Genomic DNA, 14,330 nt, shown 5'->3' with positions numbered 1-14,330 from the left:
CGTGTGCACAAAATAAACTCAACCTTGCATGCGCCAGTCTTCCCACAAAGGTTGGTATTTATACATTTTGAACTTGATGGGAAAAGTGTGCATCTCCACGCACAGCTCAGACCATGCGTACACACAACTTCTAATGGTTGGACAACTGTATTGGGGGGAATTGTGTTTTACGCACACTGCTAGGCTAATAAAAACATTCAAACGTAATGATGCATTTGCCGTTGGTAAGGAGATCACACAGCAGCATGTAGGTAGCCTTATGTTTCTTCATATTTTATTAAATAGGCCTAAATCATAATTACATTGCAGGACATCTCCTTTTCTGACATGACTTGTTTATTCTCGCTACACAACACATATTAGGCTACCATTCATCCTTCACTCATTCAACAGCCAAACATGCTTGAAAGTAAATAGACTGATACCCTATTTAAACTATTTGACAGTATGGGTAGGCTACAGTATTGGTGTGCGATAGGAGCGTGAAATCATAGCCTATTTCATCTCAAAGCCTATACCATGGCAGGAGAAATACAATCATCTATTGATCAACAAGTTATTGAAGAACAATTTTTATTTTGCAAAGAAGTGTGGGCTGTAGCATTTACTTTACAATCGTTCGAATAGACAATCAATCTTGCAGAATGTGCGGCCAGTGTTTGGCACTTGCTATTGGGAGCATGCATTTTTCGTTTGACAAAGTCACTGCAAAATATTAAAACGTTCTATTCACACCTCTACAGAAATGTCATCAAATCCGCCGTTGTGTTTCTTTAAGAAACAGTCATGGCCCAGTTCCAACATTTCCAAATCATACAGTAAATGATGACGTTTCTGCTACCATAAAAGGTAAATAGAGGGCAATTTCTAGGTCGGGGATGTAATGCTCATATATGCCAGAATTTAGTATGAAATGTATGCACGGTTGATAAATGAGGCCCCAGGACTCTGGTCCCTAGATGGGGCGGTTTCCCGAACACTATTAACACTATTCCTGCACTACAAAGCATTTTCAATGCAGATTCTCCATTGAACCTTGTTTTTTAGTCCAAGACTGGAAACCGCCCCTACAAGTGTCTCAAATTGAATGACTTTTTACTGGTCATAGATTCCAGAACACTCACTATGTTCTTCTCATTGGGCTTCATGTTAATACTGCCAATGATCTCCTCGCCCCTCTTTACGGTCAGGTAGTCCTCCAGGTAGAAGACTGTCTGTTTCCAGTGTGTGAACGGAGCATCAGGGGCTGTAGGAAGACAGGCATGCAGTTAGGGCCAAATCTGAACTTCAGATCTGTATGTTTAATTCATACTTTCACATAAATAATGCATTATTGTCAATGGGAGATTTGTTCAGAAACTCAAGTGAAATGCGCAGTTCATTTGGCTCTTAAGAGTGGACATGACCCCTGACCCTTAAAACCAAAACAATCATTAGCCAAAGTTTTAGCCCCCAAACAAAAACGAACAAATGTAACTTTTCACCTTTGACATTGGACCTCTGATGCACTTATTAGTCACGAAGACACAACTTTTGTAACATTAGACAAAGTTTTTTTTTATTTTAGTTTTTTTAAATCTCTTGGTTCTGAAAAAATGTTACCCATGGTTCTGACTGAATATACGTGATTCACTATATGATCATCATGCTATTTACAAGCGTAGATACAGCACTGGGGATCGGTCATGCAAAAATTCTGGTTCAAATCAGGATATCAGAGCAGACGAAGGATATCAAGGATCTGGAAAGATTCTGTATGGAGGAATGGTCTAAGATCCCTCCCAATGTGTTCTCCTCATAAAACATTTTAGAAAATGCCTCAGTGCTGTTATCCTCGCAAGGTGAGGTATTGGAATGCATTGAAAACAGGGGTGCCAATCATTTTGACCCCTATCTTTTTGAGAAAATAAAATATGACTTGTTAAACAAAATCTCTTTCTCTGATCAATTGTATTCTAAAATAATATACTAATAAAAAATGTTGGAGCCTACAATATAGCTAAGTATTTGTAATATTTTTTTGCTCAACTTTATCAACGGTGCCAATCATTTTGAACCTGACTGGACATGTGTGTTTGTATGGGTCTATAAACGATATGCGCACATGCGTGTGTTTTGTATTTGTGTGTCTCAGATTCACCCCAGCTGCATACTGCTGATAGCCAATACCCCCGCCCAAAACAACGTGCGCCCACCTGTGCCTGCGCTGTTAAAGACTCAAAGGTCAATACAACTTTAATCGAATTTCAGCCGGCTGTCCTGGGATAACTTTGTACCTCAGACTTTAAAGGCATGCCGTTTGAGGGCTCATGGATAAATTGAGTTGCTGATCATGCTGCATAAACACACAGATTATGAAAGCTGTACTCTGTGGGAACCTGAACGGAATAGATAAGGCTGTGTTTGTTATGATGGATCAATGGGTGATATTTTCCAGCAGCATACAGCATATGTCCGAGTTTCTCTTTGTGCTCTTTTTCCATGTGCTGTATATATTACCATTAGTGTATTACCATAAGTATTTATACAGTATATTCCTACTACCAGTCACGTTTCATCCATGTTTACATGTATAGTATATCCTACTACCAGTCACGTTTTATGTACAGTATAAACCCACCTCAACCACTCCAGTACCCCTGTACATTGAATAAGATACCTGTATATATTTGCAATCTCGTGTTTCTTCAATATATATCGTACTTCTTGTGTTGTTCTATTATCTATATAATCACTGCAATGTTGGGAAAGATCTCTCAAGTAAGAATTTTACTGTACTGTTTTACACCTGCTGTATCCTGTGCACGTGGCGAATAAACTTGAAACTAGAAATACCTGTCCTACAGGAGAATATAGGAAATCAATGGCCATAGAGGACTTAGGCCTCCATGTGCGCATTTAGATGTGTATCAGAGGTTGAGTGAGGCTAGCCAGGTTTAGCATTGGCTCAGGGGATTTGGTTTGATGGACAGGCTCAAATCAATATAAGAAGAGCTGGAAGAGCTGTATATGATTGGAGGTCAAAAGTAAGACATTGTCCACTTTTAAGAGTGACAACACATGGTCATCTAGCCACTGCCTCTGCATAATGCAAGCCACAGAAAATCACAGTTTAAAGTCTTCTATTTGCATCACAAACTCTGATGAAGGCGAACTACAGTAGACATTATGCATATAATTACAGAGGAGTGATTATGCATATAATCACAGAGGAGTGATTATGTCATACCACCACTAGAGGTCGCTCACTGACAAACCCAAACACGATTATTGCCGAATGAACTCAGCTCATCACACAACTTCTCTGGATCATGCAAATCAACTGGGGACTCAAAGGTCTTCTAATTTCCAGTGGTATCAGTGTTTGCTGTTGTACTCCAGGCCTTTCTGACTCATCAAAGAGCTCATTAAAGGAGGGTCTTTGTCTGTGAATACAGATCGGGATGGAACCCACAGGGAGGATGGGAGGATGGTGGGCAGGGAGCAACAGGACTCTCCTAGCCTGTAATCTGCTGCTGCTGCTGCCAATTAAAAGGATGAAACCCTGGGTCTGTCAAGAGCTGGTCTGATAACGACACAGTGAACTGGAGAGATGCTAGTACTACAGTACAAAGAGTGCTAATGAATCAAAACAAATCAAACTTTATTTGTCACGTGCGCCGAATACAACAGGTGTAGTAGACCTTACTGTGAAATGCTTACTTACAAGCCCTTAACCAACAGTGCAGTTCAAGAAAGAGTTGAGAAAATATTTACCAAATAAACTAAAGGAAAAAATTATAAAAAAGTAACACAACAAAATAACAATAACGAGGTTATATACACGGGGTACCGAGTCAATGTCCGGAGGTACAGGTTAGTCGAGGTCATTTGTACATGTAGGTAGATAGATAATAAACAGTGAGTATCAGTAGTGTAAAAACAAAGGGGGTGTCAATGTAATAGTCCGGGTGGCCATTTGATTAATTGTACAGCAGTCTTATGAGTCCTTGTTCAGCAGTCAGCAGACTCCTTGCTGTCCCCAGTCCACCTGGCCGTGCTTTCAACTGTTCTGCCTGCGGCTATGGAATCCTGACCTGTTCACCGAACGTGCTACCTGTCCCAGACCTATTATAATTTGACCATGCTGGTCATTTATGAACATTTGAACATCTTGGCCATGTTCTGTTATAATCTTCACCAGGCACAGCCAGAAGAGGACTTGCCACCCCTCATAGCCTGGTTCCTCTCTAGTTTTTCCTAGCCACCGTGCTCCTACACCTGCATTGCTTGCTGTTTGGGGTTTTAGGCTGGGTTTCTGTACAGCACTTTGAGATATCAGCTGATGTACGAAGGGCTATATAAATACATTTGATTTGATTTGATTTGGGTTAGGGGAGGGGGTATTTGTGGGGTAAAAGCTGTTAAGGAGCCTTTTGGTCCTAGGTTTGGCACTCTGGTACCGCGTGCCATGCGGTAGCAGAGAGAATAGTCTATGACTTGGGCGACTGGAGTCTTTGACCATTTTTGGGGCTTTCCTCTGGCACCGCCTAGTATATAGGTCCTGGATGCCAGGGAGCTTGGCCTCCCTCGTGAAAAAAATACTACAATACTTACTATATAATTCTATTGTATACTGTAGAATAATGCACTACACACTGTAGTATCCCTTGATCATGTATAGTATTTACTATAGAATGTTGTAGAATACTATAGTAAAAACTACAGCATTATTCACACAAAAAAACACTGTAAATACTACTGTAAAAACACTGTAAATACATTACTGGAAATACTACCGTAATGTCCATAAAAACACAACAGTCCGCAAAAACACTACAGTTTAACTATTGTAAATACTCCAGTATTTAATTTGCATATACAGTACCCTGCCCATTGCCCTTCCCCATTTCTCAATTTGTGCCACCCATAAGTGAGAAACATACATGCCAAGTATAGATCATATTGTGTTCCATATAGGTTATAGAAAATAGTGGAGTGCTGAACTATCCATTCAGACCCCAGAATGACCTACCTACAAGTTGTGAACAATTTGTATTTTAGTATTTCTCCAGTACATTTCCTCAAGGAGAAAGACTCCACTTCTATGTCAAAGATAATTAAACAAAGACTCTACAGTAAATACTACAGTATACTATAATCCACAACAACACTACATTAATTACTATAGTATTTACTACAGTTCTTTTACTATAGTATTTCTACTATAGTTAACTGTAAAAAAAAAATAAAAAATTAAGTATACTACAGTAAAACTACAGTATTCACTGTAGTGTTTTTGCTGACTCTAGTCTGCAAAAACACTACAATGAATACTACAGTAAAATCAGCAAAAGCAGTACAGTAAATACTATAGTATTTATACCATAGTATACTTAAGCAATAAGGCACCTCAGGGGGTTGTGGTATATGGCCAATATACCACGGCTAATGGCTGTTCTTATGTACGACGCAACGCGGAGTGCCTGGATACAGCCCTTAGCCGTAGTATATTGGCCATATAGCACAAACCCCTGAGGTGCCTTATTGCTATTATAAACTGGTTACCAACGTAATTAGAGCATTAAAAAAAAATGTGTCATACCCATGGTATACGGTCTGATATACCACGGCTTTCAACCAATCAGCGTTCAGGGATCGAAGCACCCAGTTCATAATATATTATATAAGCCTGTGTGAAAAATCAGAGAGAGAGAGAGAGAGAACAAGACTGAGAAGAGAAAGAGAGTTGAGGACGTACCGGTGGAGAAGCCAGTTTTCTTGTGACACTTGGTGAACTCAATGTTGAAGTAGGTGACCAGGGCATGGATGTAGTCGTTCCTCTGGATCTGAAGGCAGAAGGCTGAAGTGAAGGACAAGTCCTCAGTCTTCACTGTGTAGATGTCCACCTCCTGTTGAAGAGAGAGAATAACCACACTGCTCTGTTACATCTACATCTAGCATTGTTAATGCTAATCACATACAGAATCCATAGTGATTGGGGTTCTATTCACACCATTCACTGGCAGCACAGTGGTTTCTCCATTGTACATGTACAGATGTAGGATTATATTTTTATCACTCTTTTGTTGCTGAGAATTTTGTGACTTACATAAATTCACTGAAAACCCATACTAAACACACAGTTATATTAACAGTCTTCCACTTTTCATGTACCCTCATTTGGACCAGCTAATAGCCTAACCACTGATCAAGCAAAATCATGTTGCTGCAGGATTTGTTTTGCTGTGAAAATACAGGTCAAATTAAGATTCTACATCTGTAGGCCTAACTCTTCCTCTGTGGGTGGCCATTAAGCAGTGTGCCATGGGAGGCTGGTCAAGTCTTACAGTAAGTATTGTAAGGAGATGAGAGGTGTGAGTGTGTCCAGGTGCAGGTCTTATATGCGTGTCATATGATCTATGTGGCGGTGCCTCTGAGCACTGTGTCCTGTATTATCCCCGAGTCCCTTGTTCTCTCTGTCAAGGATGAAGCCTCTGCTTTCTGCTACTCTGCTCCAACCTCTCCCTTTGGGTTCAAGGTTCACGCAGCTGAAACCAAACCCCAGTACCCCCTCCCCCCAGAGGGACCAGCCAAGGAAACCCCACTATAGGGGGGAGAACGAGGAGAAGATGGGGTCATTTGGCCGGAGAACCAAGGCAGTAACTATTGTCAGGGTACTGTTGTACTGGTGTCCTGCTCCTTTATAGACCTCCCCTGGTTCATATCCCACATTTTAACAGGGTATCTGATGCCTCGTGATTCTGCAGTGGGAGAGAGGAGAGCATATGGTAGTGGAACACAGCTCTCTGTTCTGGTGAGACCCACATAGTTGCAGTGGAAAAATAACTTTTATGTATCGCGCGATCAGCAGTAAAAAAACAAACAACAAAAGTGCGCAATACAAAGTCAAGCTCCCCTTCTATTTTTCGCCAACAAATCCCAGCTTCCATAAGAGTAAAAACGGTATATTTTGGTCATGCATCACAAATTCCTGAAAGTCATATTTTTATAGTGCAGGACAACAATTCAATTCAGCTCTTTCTATCTCACTCACAGTAAAGGTAAAGTTCTGAACATGAGGCACTCATTTCATCTTTTTAACAGCCTAAACTCCTTTTTGCACACTGTCTGTGTACAAGATTAATGACACGATTCATCCTGTAATCCATTTAGAAGACATGCAACAGCTTGTGAGTGGGTTGTTATTTTCAAAGGGCTTTCATTTTACAGGCGCGAAGGACAAATAAGGCACCAGTGTCAAAATCTTTAATATAAAACACTGACTGTTTCAAATATTATTTCCCTGCTTCCTCTTATTACAGTCTAATGGCTTTAGAACAGTAGAAACACATTTTAGTTATGTAACATCTGAACTGAGAAAAGGGCAGAACAGTCCAATCAATAAACGAGATAAGAAGGGCACCTCGGACAAACTACACAATTAGCGGTCTAGACATGGGAATAGATGCATAGCATCATGCATGGAACAATCCCTGTACCTAGAAGTGAAGGATGGCCAGCATGTGAAAGGATCACGTTACGGTAACATATTGTCTAGTTACAGCTGAGGTCATACAACTCTGAATTGTGATTGGTATGTGGATTGTTTACTGTCCCTTTAACCCAGTGATCACCAACCGTTCGATCGCGATCTCCATGGCTTTCCTAGTCAGTCAATCACCAAACAAAAACCATTTTTTATTTGATTTGTACTTGATTCAGCTGCCCTGCGAGCCAGGTACTCGAAGTGTTCCCATTTTCAACCATTTAATGTCTGAAGGTACAAACTCCGCCTACCCGGCGGGCCCGGAGAGCAAATCAAGTGCAAATAGTCTACGGCTGACCAATGAGATCAAATCACTTTGTCTGCAGCTTCCACGAGCCCACAGCGAAGTTGATAGTCGACTCTAACGTGTGAGATTTGATTTCGAAACTTTAAAAACCATAACTAGAGACTGTCAACGAGTACAGCAATATCTGCTGTTTTTATGATTGACTTCATGTTTAAGATTGTATTCAACACTGTCACTTTATTCAACACTTTTATAAGATATAAAACGCGCTCCCCATCCACTCGCGTTACAAAGTGTATCGATAGACTTGCGTTGTTATTAGCGACATGTGTCTTTCCAATATCGAGGAGGATTTCACGTTCCCTGGTCATACGAGTAACAACATGAATTTGTGCATGAGTCAGAAATAAAGTGTTCCTCGAACTTCGCCATCAGATGGAAGACGGTGTCCTTTTGTGGTCAGTCAGAGGAGGGATGAAGAGCTGAGGGACGGTGAGAGGCAGCCTATCAGCTGCTCTCTTTCAATTTCAATTTAAGGGGCTTCTCACTCTCACACACACTCCATCTCCCTCCCACTTTCCATCCGCTGAGACTGACCATCACATATAGGCACCATCAGTCACCAGTAAAATAAAAAAATACGCTAATGATTTCAATTTATGCCTCACAAGAAGTAATACAACACATGATATATTACCAGTACATCACGTATTGAAATATACTTTTAAAATGGTGTGAGGTTAATAACATTGTCAGGGCAATTCAAGTGTAGCCAATATACAATTATAATGTATTCAGCCTGTAGCCTACTGCACAAACCTCATTGATACAGAATGTTTTTTAATAGGTTAATGTTGAATGAGCTTATGTTTTTAAAGTCATGTTCTTTTATTTATTCTGAGGGGTAGATCTCGGCTGGTGGCCCATAATAAAAATAACAGTAACACTGGTTATGTAAATCCCACTCTGCATGAGCCCAGAGACAACGCTGAGTCAGTGCTTTCTGATTAAACTGTAGGCTTTAATTACTGCAGGGCCTCAACAAATCCTACCCACATATACAAATCAAATCACATTTCATTTGTCGGGTACACAAATTTTGTAGATGTTATCGCAGGTGCAGTAAAATGCTTATGTTGCGAGCTCCAACAGTGCAGTAATATCTAACAATACACACAAATACAAAAATATCAGAACGAACCATGTCAGTCCGGAATATAAATACAATTCCAGTCAAATGTTTGAACACACCTACTCATTCAAGGGGGTTTTATTTTTACTATTTTCTACATTGTAGAATAATAGTGAGGACATCAAAACTATGAAAAAACACATATAGAATCGTGTAGTAACCAAAAAAGTGTTAAACAAAGCCAAATTATTTTATATTTGAGATTCTTTAAGTAGCCATCCTTTGCCTTGATGACAGCTTTGCACACACCTGGCATTCTCTCAACCTGCTTCATTAGGTAGTCACCTGGAATGCATGTAATTTTTTTATTTCACCTTTATTTAACTAGTTAGGCTAGTTGAGAAGTTCTCATTTGCAACTGCGACCTGGCCAAGATAAAGCATAGCAATTCGATACATACAACAACACAGAGTTACACATGGAATAAACAAAACATAGTCAATAATACAGTAGAACAAAAGAAAACAAAAAGTCTATATACAGTGAGTGCAAATGAGGTAAGATAAGGGAGTTAAGGCAATAAATAGGCCATGGTGGCGAAGTAATTACAATATAGCAATTTAAACACTGGAATGGTAGATGTGCAGATGTGCAGATTAACAGGTGTGTCTTGTTAAAAGTTCATTTGTGGAATTTCTTTCCTTCGTAATGTGTTTCAGCCAATCTGTTGTGTTGTGACAATGTAGGGTTGGTATGCAGAAGATAGCCCTATTTGGTAAATGACTAAGTCCATATTATGACAAGAACAGCTCAAATAAGCGACAGTGCATCATTACTTTAAGACATAAAGGTCAGTCAATCTTTCTTCAAGTGCAGTCACAAAAAACAGCTCAAATAAGTAAAGAGAAATGTTACTTTAAGACATGAAGGTCATTCAATCCAGAACATTTTAAAAACTTGAAAGTTTCTTCAAATGCAGTCACAAAAACCATCAAGAGCTATGGTGAAACTGGCTCTCTCTCTATGGTGAAACTGGCTTCTGCTGCAGAAGATAAGTTCATTAGAGTTAACTGCACCTCAGATTGCAGCCCAAATAAATGCTTCACAGAGTTCAAGTAATAGACACAGCTCAACATCAACTGTTCAGAGGAGACTACATGAATCAGGCCTTCATGGTTGAATTGCTGCAAATAAACCACTACTAAAGGACACCAATAAGAAGAAGAGACTTGCTTGGGCCAAAACATACAAGCAATGGACATTAGACTGTTGGAAATCTGTTCTTTGGTCTAATGAGTCCAAATTTGAGATTTTTAGTTCCAACCGCCGTGTCTTTGTGAGCTGCAGAGCAGGTGAACGGATTATCTTCGCATGTGTGGTTCCCAAAATGAAGCATGGAGGAAGAGACGTGATGGTGTGTGGGTGCTTTGCTGGTGACACTGTCTGTGATTTATTTAGAATTCAAGCCACACTTTACCAGCATGGCTACTGCAGCGATACGCCATCCCATCTGATTTGCGCTTAGTAGGACTATCATTTGTTTTTCAACAGGACAATGACCCAACACACAACTCGAGGCTGTGTAAGGGCTATTTGTCCAAGAAAGAGAGAGATGGAGTGCTGCATCAGATGACCTGGCCTCCACAACCACCCGACCTCAACCCAATTGAGATAGTTTGAGATGAGTTGGACCGCAGAGCGAAGGAAAAGCAGCCAACATGTGCTCAGCATATGTGGGAACTCCTTCAAGACTGTTGGAAAAGCATTCCTCATGAAGCTGGTTGAGAGAATGCCAAGAATGTGCAAAGCTGTCATCAAGGCTACTTTGAAGAATCTCAAATCTAAATATATTTTGATTAGTTAAACACTTTTTTGCTTACTACATGATTATATATGTGTTATTTCATAGTTTTGATGTCTTCACTATTATTATACAATGTAGAATATATTAAAAATAAAGAAAAACCCTTGAATGAGTACAGTTGAATTCGGAAGTTTACATACACTTAGGTTGGAGTCATTAAAACTCGTTTTTCAACCAAATTTCTTGTTAACATACTATAGTTTTGGCAAGTCAGTTAGGACATCTACTTTGTGCATGACACAAGTAATTTTTCCAACTATTGTTAATAGACAGATTATTTAACATATAATTCACTGTGTCTTTAATTTCAGTGGGTCAGAAGTTTACATACACTAAGTTGACTCTACCTTTAAACAGCTTGGAAAATTCCAGAAAATGATGTCATGGCTATAGAAGCTTCTGATAGGCTAATTGACATAATTTGAGTCAATTGGAGGTGTACCTGTGAATGTATTTCAAGGCTTACCTTCTAACTCAGAGCAATTTCTAAACGCCTGAAGGTACCACGTTCATCTGTACAAACAATAGCACGCAAGTATAAACACCATGTGACCATGCAGCCATCATACCTCTCAGGAAGGAGACGCGTTCTGTCTCCTAGAGATGAACGTACTTCGGTGAGAAAAGTGCAAATCAATCCCAGAACAACAGCAAAGGACCTTGTGAAGATGCTGGAGGAAACAGGTACAAAAGTATCTTTATACACAGTAAAATGAGTCCTATATCGACATAACCTGAAACCAGCAAGGAAGAAGCCACTGCTCCAAAACCGCCATAAAAAAGCCAGACTACGGTTTGCAACTGCACATGGGGACAAAGATCATACTTTTTGGAGAAATGTCCTCTGGTCTGATGAAACAAAAATGTAACTTTTTGGCCATAATGACCATTGTTATGTTTGGAGAAAAAAGGGAGAAGCTTGCAAGCTGACGAACACCATCCCAACCGTGAAGCACGGGGGTGGCAGCATCATGTTGTGGGGGTACTTTGCTGCAGGAGGGACTGGTGCACTTCACAATATAGATAGCATCATGAGGATGTAAAATTATGTGGATATATTGAAGCAACATCTCAAGACATCAGTCAGGAAGTTAAAGCTTGGTCGCAAATGGGTCTTTTAAATGGACAATGACCCCAAGCATACTTCCAAAGATGTGGCAAAATGGCTTAAGGACAACAAAGTCAAGGTATTGGAGTGGCCACCACAAAGCCCTGATCTCAATCCTATAGAAACTTTGTAGGCAGAACTGAAAAAGTGTGTGCGAGCAAGAAGCTGCCTACAAACCTGACTCAGTTACACCAGCTCTGTCAGGAGGAATGGGCCAAAATTCACCCAACTTATTGTGGGAAGCTTGTGGAAGCCTATCGAAATGTTTGACCCAAGTTAAACAATTTAAAGGCAATGCTACCAAATACTAATTGTGTATGTAAACTTCTGACCCACTGGGAATGTGATGAAAGAAATAAAAGCTGAAATAAATAATTCTCTCTACTATTATTCTGACATTTCACATTCTTAAAATAAAGTGGTGTTCCTAACTGACCTATGACAGGGAATTTTTACGAGGATTAAATGTCAGGAATTGTGAAAACTGAGTTTAAATGTATTTGGCTAATCTGTATGTAAACTTCCGACTTCAACTGTAGATGTGTCCAAACGTTTGACTGTTACTGTATATATATATGCATATTATAGTGTCTATAGACAGTGTCATGACTGTCCTGTGAGGATCCAGATGGGTCGGATCAGCTTTGCAGTGGATGACCCCTCTCCTTCGTGGGGAGGGTGGGGGGTTGACAGTTCACACCCTGTTGTAAATCAAGGATTAGAACTTTTAAGCTATCTCCCTCTCCAAATTCCCACAAGAATGTGCCTTTTTTCTACAGACGTTTCCCCGCCGAAACTAACACATTTTAAAGCGAATACTGGGGAATGTTCAGAGGCGACGAAAATAATAATAATGTAATTTCGGTTGTTATTTTGTGATGTCATTCAAAATGTTATTAAGGAGATACTGTAACTTGAAAAGTAAATACACTATATGTACGAAGTCTCCATCCTTTACATTGTGTATGAAAATTGAAAAATTATTAAAGTGTTTTTTTTTAAGAGAGGGATGTGATCTTAGAAACTATAAGAGGAAATTGTTTCTATAACTTTGTACAAGTGAGTAGTCACCACCCCTTGAGTGAGGTCAGAGAGCGTTTGAGCCTCACGAACCGCCACTTTTGAATTAACTGCATAAAACGGTGGGTTAAGAATGAACATATCAGACCAGAGAGACGTTTTAGCTGCAAATCACGTCCAAAATGGTTTGAACTCTGAAATCTCAACACGAGGTAGAGACAATAACGTCAACTCCCGAACAATCACTGGTATGGCTGATTAGCTGTCATAAGTAAAGTATCTAGAAAAGAGAATTTAAGTGGGACCATTCTACTACTCTTCAAACCAACGTATTCTACTACTCTCATCACAACTGAGAACCATCGACTACACTGGATAGCCTATCTTCAAGGTAACATCTTCCAGAGCGAGTGGAAGCAGTGTGAGCTCTGTAGTTCTGTTCAGGACTGCACAACAGTACGCCGGATGCCGGGTGGAAGCAGTGTGAGCTCTGTAGTTCTGTTCAGGACTGCACAACAGTACGCCGGATGCCGGGTGGAAGCAGTGTGAGCTCTGTAGTTCTGTTCAGGACTGCACGACAGTACGCCGGATGCCGGGTGGAAGCAGAGTGAGCTCTGTAGTTCTGTTCAGGACTGCACGACAGTACGCCAGATGCCGGGTGGTAGCAGAATGAGCTCTGTAGTTCTGTTCAGGACTGCACGACAGTTCGCCGGATGCCGGGTGGAAGCAGAGTGAGCTCTGTAGTTCTGTTCAGGACTGCACAACAGTTCGCCGGATGCCGGGTGACAGCAGAGGAGAGCAACAGCAGAAGAGACTTTTTCCAACCTACACTATGAATGTTTAAATGATGTATTCAACATAGACAAGAAAAATACAATAGTTTGTGTGTTATTAGTTTAAGCACACTTTGTTTGTCTATCGATGTGACTAAGATGAAGATCAGATGAAATTTTAGGACTCATTTATGCAGAAATCCAGGTAATTCCAAAGGGTTCACATACTTTTTCTTGCCACTATACACACACACACACACACACACACACACACACACACACACACACACACACACACACACACACACACACACACACACACACACACACACACACACACACACACACACACACACACACACACACGTGAAGCGTGAAGTGAAGACATATCTGACCTTGATCAGGCAAGAGTTGGTGACCACATGTTTGGGGTCCACTATGTCCACCAGGGGCTCCTTCATGGCCACGTTACGGATGCAGGTCATGTCAAAGCCATACACATTCTCCCACCCTGTGGAAACACAGCTCATTATGGAACACCTTTGTGGAAGAAGGGATATTACATAAGTCCTCCCTAGAGAGGGAGGAATCCATTGTGTCTATCCGATATGGCAAAAAAGTAGTGGACTAAACAGGGAATTGAGGGCCATTTCAGAAA

General features: G+C 40.4%; 1 protein-coding gene across 1 annotated transcript in view; it reads right to left on the bottom strand.

Annotated features, from left to right (window-relative positions):
• Positions 1-14,330, bottom strand: part of LOC109888697 (protein arginine N-methyltransferase 8-B) — a 39,740-nt gene that overhangs the window by 5,111 nt on the left and 20,299 nt on the right. Inside the window, exons 7-9 of the mRNA XM_031822988.1 lie at positions 14,068-14,183; positions 5,741-5,891; positions 1,125-1,246 (exon numbers count right to left, since the gene is read on the bottom strand). Of these exons, the coding sequence (XP_031678848.1) occupies positions 1,125-1,246; positions 5,741-5,891; positions 14,068-14,183 (389 nt within the window). The remainder of the gene's footprint in view (positions 1-1,124; positions 1,247-5,740; positions 5,892-14,067; positions 14,184-14,330) is intronic.

The sequence above is a fragment of the Oncorhynchus kisutch genome, linkage group LG4, assembly GCF_002021735.2.
Source record: "Oncorhynchus kisutch isolate 150728-3 linkage group LG4, Okis_V2, whole genome shotgun sequence".
NCBI classification, from domain to species: domain Eukaryota; kingdom Metazoa; phylum Chordata; class Actinopteri; order Salmoniformes; family Salmonidae; genus Oncorhynchus; species Oncorhynchus kisutch.
Note: the sequence above shows the minus strand (reverse complement) of the source record. Positions and strands in the feature narration are given on the sequence as shown.